The sequence below is a fragment of the Corylus avellana genome, chromosome ca8 (genome assembly GCF_901000735.1).
Source record: "Corylus avellana chromosome ca8, CavTom2PMs-1.0".
Taxonomy (NCBI): Eukaryota; Viridiplantae; Streptophyta; class Magnoliopsida; order Fagales; family Betulaceae; genus Corylus; species Corylus avellana.
Genome location: NC_081548.1, coordinates 7,467,811 through 7,470,113, shown reverse-complemented (window position 1 = coordinate 7,470,113; position 2,303 = coordinate 7,467,811). Strand labels below are relative to the sequence as shown.

General features: G+C 34.7%; 1 protein-coding gene across 1 annotated transcript in view; it reads left to right on the top strand.

Moving 5' to 3' along the window:
• LOC132190805 (uncharacterized) overlaps nucleotides 1-2,303 on the top strand; it is a 23,887-nt gene that overhangs the window by 1,352 nt on the left and 20,232 nt on the right. Inside the window, exon 2 of the mRNA XM_059605844.1 lies at nucleotides 39-87. Coding sequence (XP_059461827.1) covers nucleotides 39-87 — 49 coding nt within the window. The remainder of the gene's footprint in view (nucleotides 1-38; nucleotides 88-2,303) is intronic.

Sequence of the window (2,303 nt, the reverse complement as noted above, 5' to 3'; positions counted from 1 at the left end):
CATCCAAGAAGAACTAAAGCTGTTCCCCTATGTCACAGTTTCAAATGTTCTCAAAAGGCAAGGAGAATTAACAGAGCGTCTTTCTAGGTACAGTTTTCTTGGGAACATTTAAGGCTTCATTCATGTAAATATTTGTTATTGTAAAATCACACTACTTCTTAAATTGTCAGTTATCTTTTAGTTCAATGAAATGAGTGAGCTATGAGAATGTGTGCTTGAAATACTGCTATAACAAGGAAGCTTCCTTCTTAAATGCTTCCAGAAATCACATGTTTGTTATTTACTTTCTCAGTTTTCTCTTTTATTTTTAATTGTTTGATATTATAAGAAGATGGTCTGGTGGTGTAGTTGGTTCATCATGTCGTCACTTAGGAAAAAAAAAAAAGAAAAAAGAAAAGGAAATCACTTACCATCCCAAGCAATTTGGGTTGGCTAGATTTAGAAATTCAGTATTGGGCAAATATTAGTAATTGTCAGCTAGGAATAGTAACAATTATTTTTTAAAGGAAAAATTATTCATCTGATTATTGGGGTTTGAAAAATATGCTGAAAATCACTTGGATAAGCTTATTGTCTAAAATAGTCCATGTTATCCAGTTGTTTGACAGAAACCGTTAGATGCATGCGTGAATCAACGTTACAGTCAATCGTCGATTGACACTGAACATAGCTAATAACTCACACCACTTGTTGCCGTTGTAAAATTATCGTTTTAACCCCCGGATTTATTTATTTTAAAAAGTAAAATAAACATTTTTTTTTTAAAAAGGGTTCACCCTCACTAGATAAGGGGTGACCACTCGACCCGCTCCCTGTGAAGGTCGCCATTTGTGAAACTGTAATTTTACAATGGAAGCAAGCAACTTGAGTCATCAACTGTGTTATGTGTCAATCAACGATTGGTTGTGATGGGATCCATGTGTGCATCTAATGGTTTCGGTCAAATGGTTGGACGACAGAAACTGTTTTGGACAAATAGCTTGCCTTATGGATCTTCAGAATATTTTTTTGAATCCCAAGGATCAGTAAGGTACAGCTGCAAATCCCAGGGATCACATAAGTAATTTTCCCTTTTTTAAAAACCAATCCTGGTGGTCAAAGGATATGAATATTCTAGAGGTTGAGACTTCTTAATGCCCTTGACATTGTTGCCATTAGTAATGAAGTTATACATATCAAGCTAGGGAGCCTTTTTGTGATGATTTCTATTTGAAGTAATGCTCTGATAGAAGGGAGAGGGAAGAAGAAAGTAGGTGAATTTGATTGAGGGGTTGTGTCTATGGTTATGTCCATGTCTATAGCTTCAGGTATATAATGTGTTGGCCATCCCCATAAAGCAGTTTTGTTCCTTTAACCTCTCCAGCAAAAACAAATAATTGATATAATGTCTTGAACATGTAGTATTCACCATTGTATCACACTGCTAATCTCAGCATATATTTAATTATGAATGTTTTCTTCTGATCTTAGTAATCAGAGAAATGATTTGGTTATGACTCGTTGGGTGTCAAAACTGGAACATTTTGGAGTGAAGTCCTACAATTTCCTTTTGCATGACCTTTTTCAATGATTTGAGACTTATGCCCTTCTGGAATTGTTTTATTAATTTTTTTTTTTCATGTAATTACATATTGTCAACAAAACCTAGAATATTGGTCATGGAAAATCATAAGCTGGATGATTAAAATGTGTTTCAGAGAAATCGTTTCAAGCTCATCATTTAATTGCAGACATGACATCGTGATAGAGTTAGCAAAACCCTGTTAATGTTGGTAATATTATTTTAAAATCCTACTTACTTTTGAGAACCTAAATGGATACCCAGGATCTCCATATATGCTCCATAGCGTCATTGAGTTGTGCATAACAGCCCTCTAAACTACCATTGGGGGATTTGATAATTGACTTACCAATTCAAATTTGACAAAGCATCTTGTTACTGCACTTCATATAATTTTATCAAGAAAAACATACGCAAACTTAGTAATGAAGGGAAATAGTAAACCTATTTTCCTCCTATGGCACAGGATAGTCTTCTATGCTGTTACAGTCATCTAGAATTCCTTATCCTCAGTATAAAAATGTATGTCCTAGTAGCAAATGAATGTCTTGATAGTTGCATTAGATTAGGGAAACCTGGCCTGCTGTGTAAATTGGACCTAGAGAAGGCCTACGATCATGTTACTTGGGAGTTTTTGTTGTATTTGTTGAAGAGATGTGACTTTGGGGAGAAATGGATATCTTGGATAGCCTATTATATTTCTATAGTGCGGTTCTTCATTCTTATTAATGGTTCTACCTTT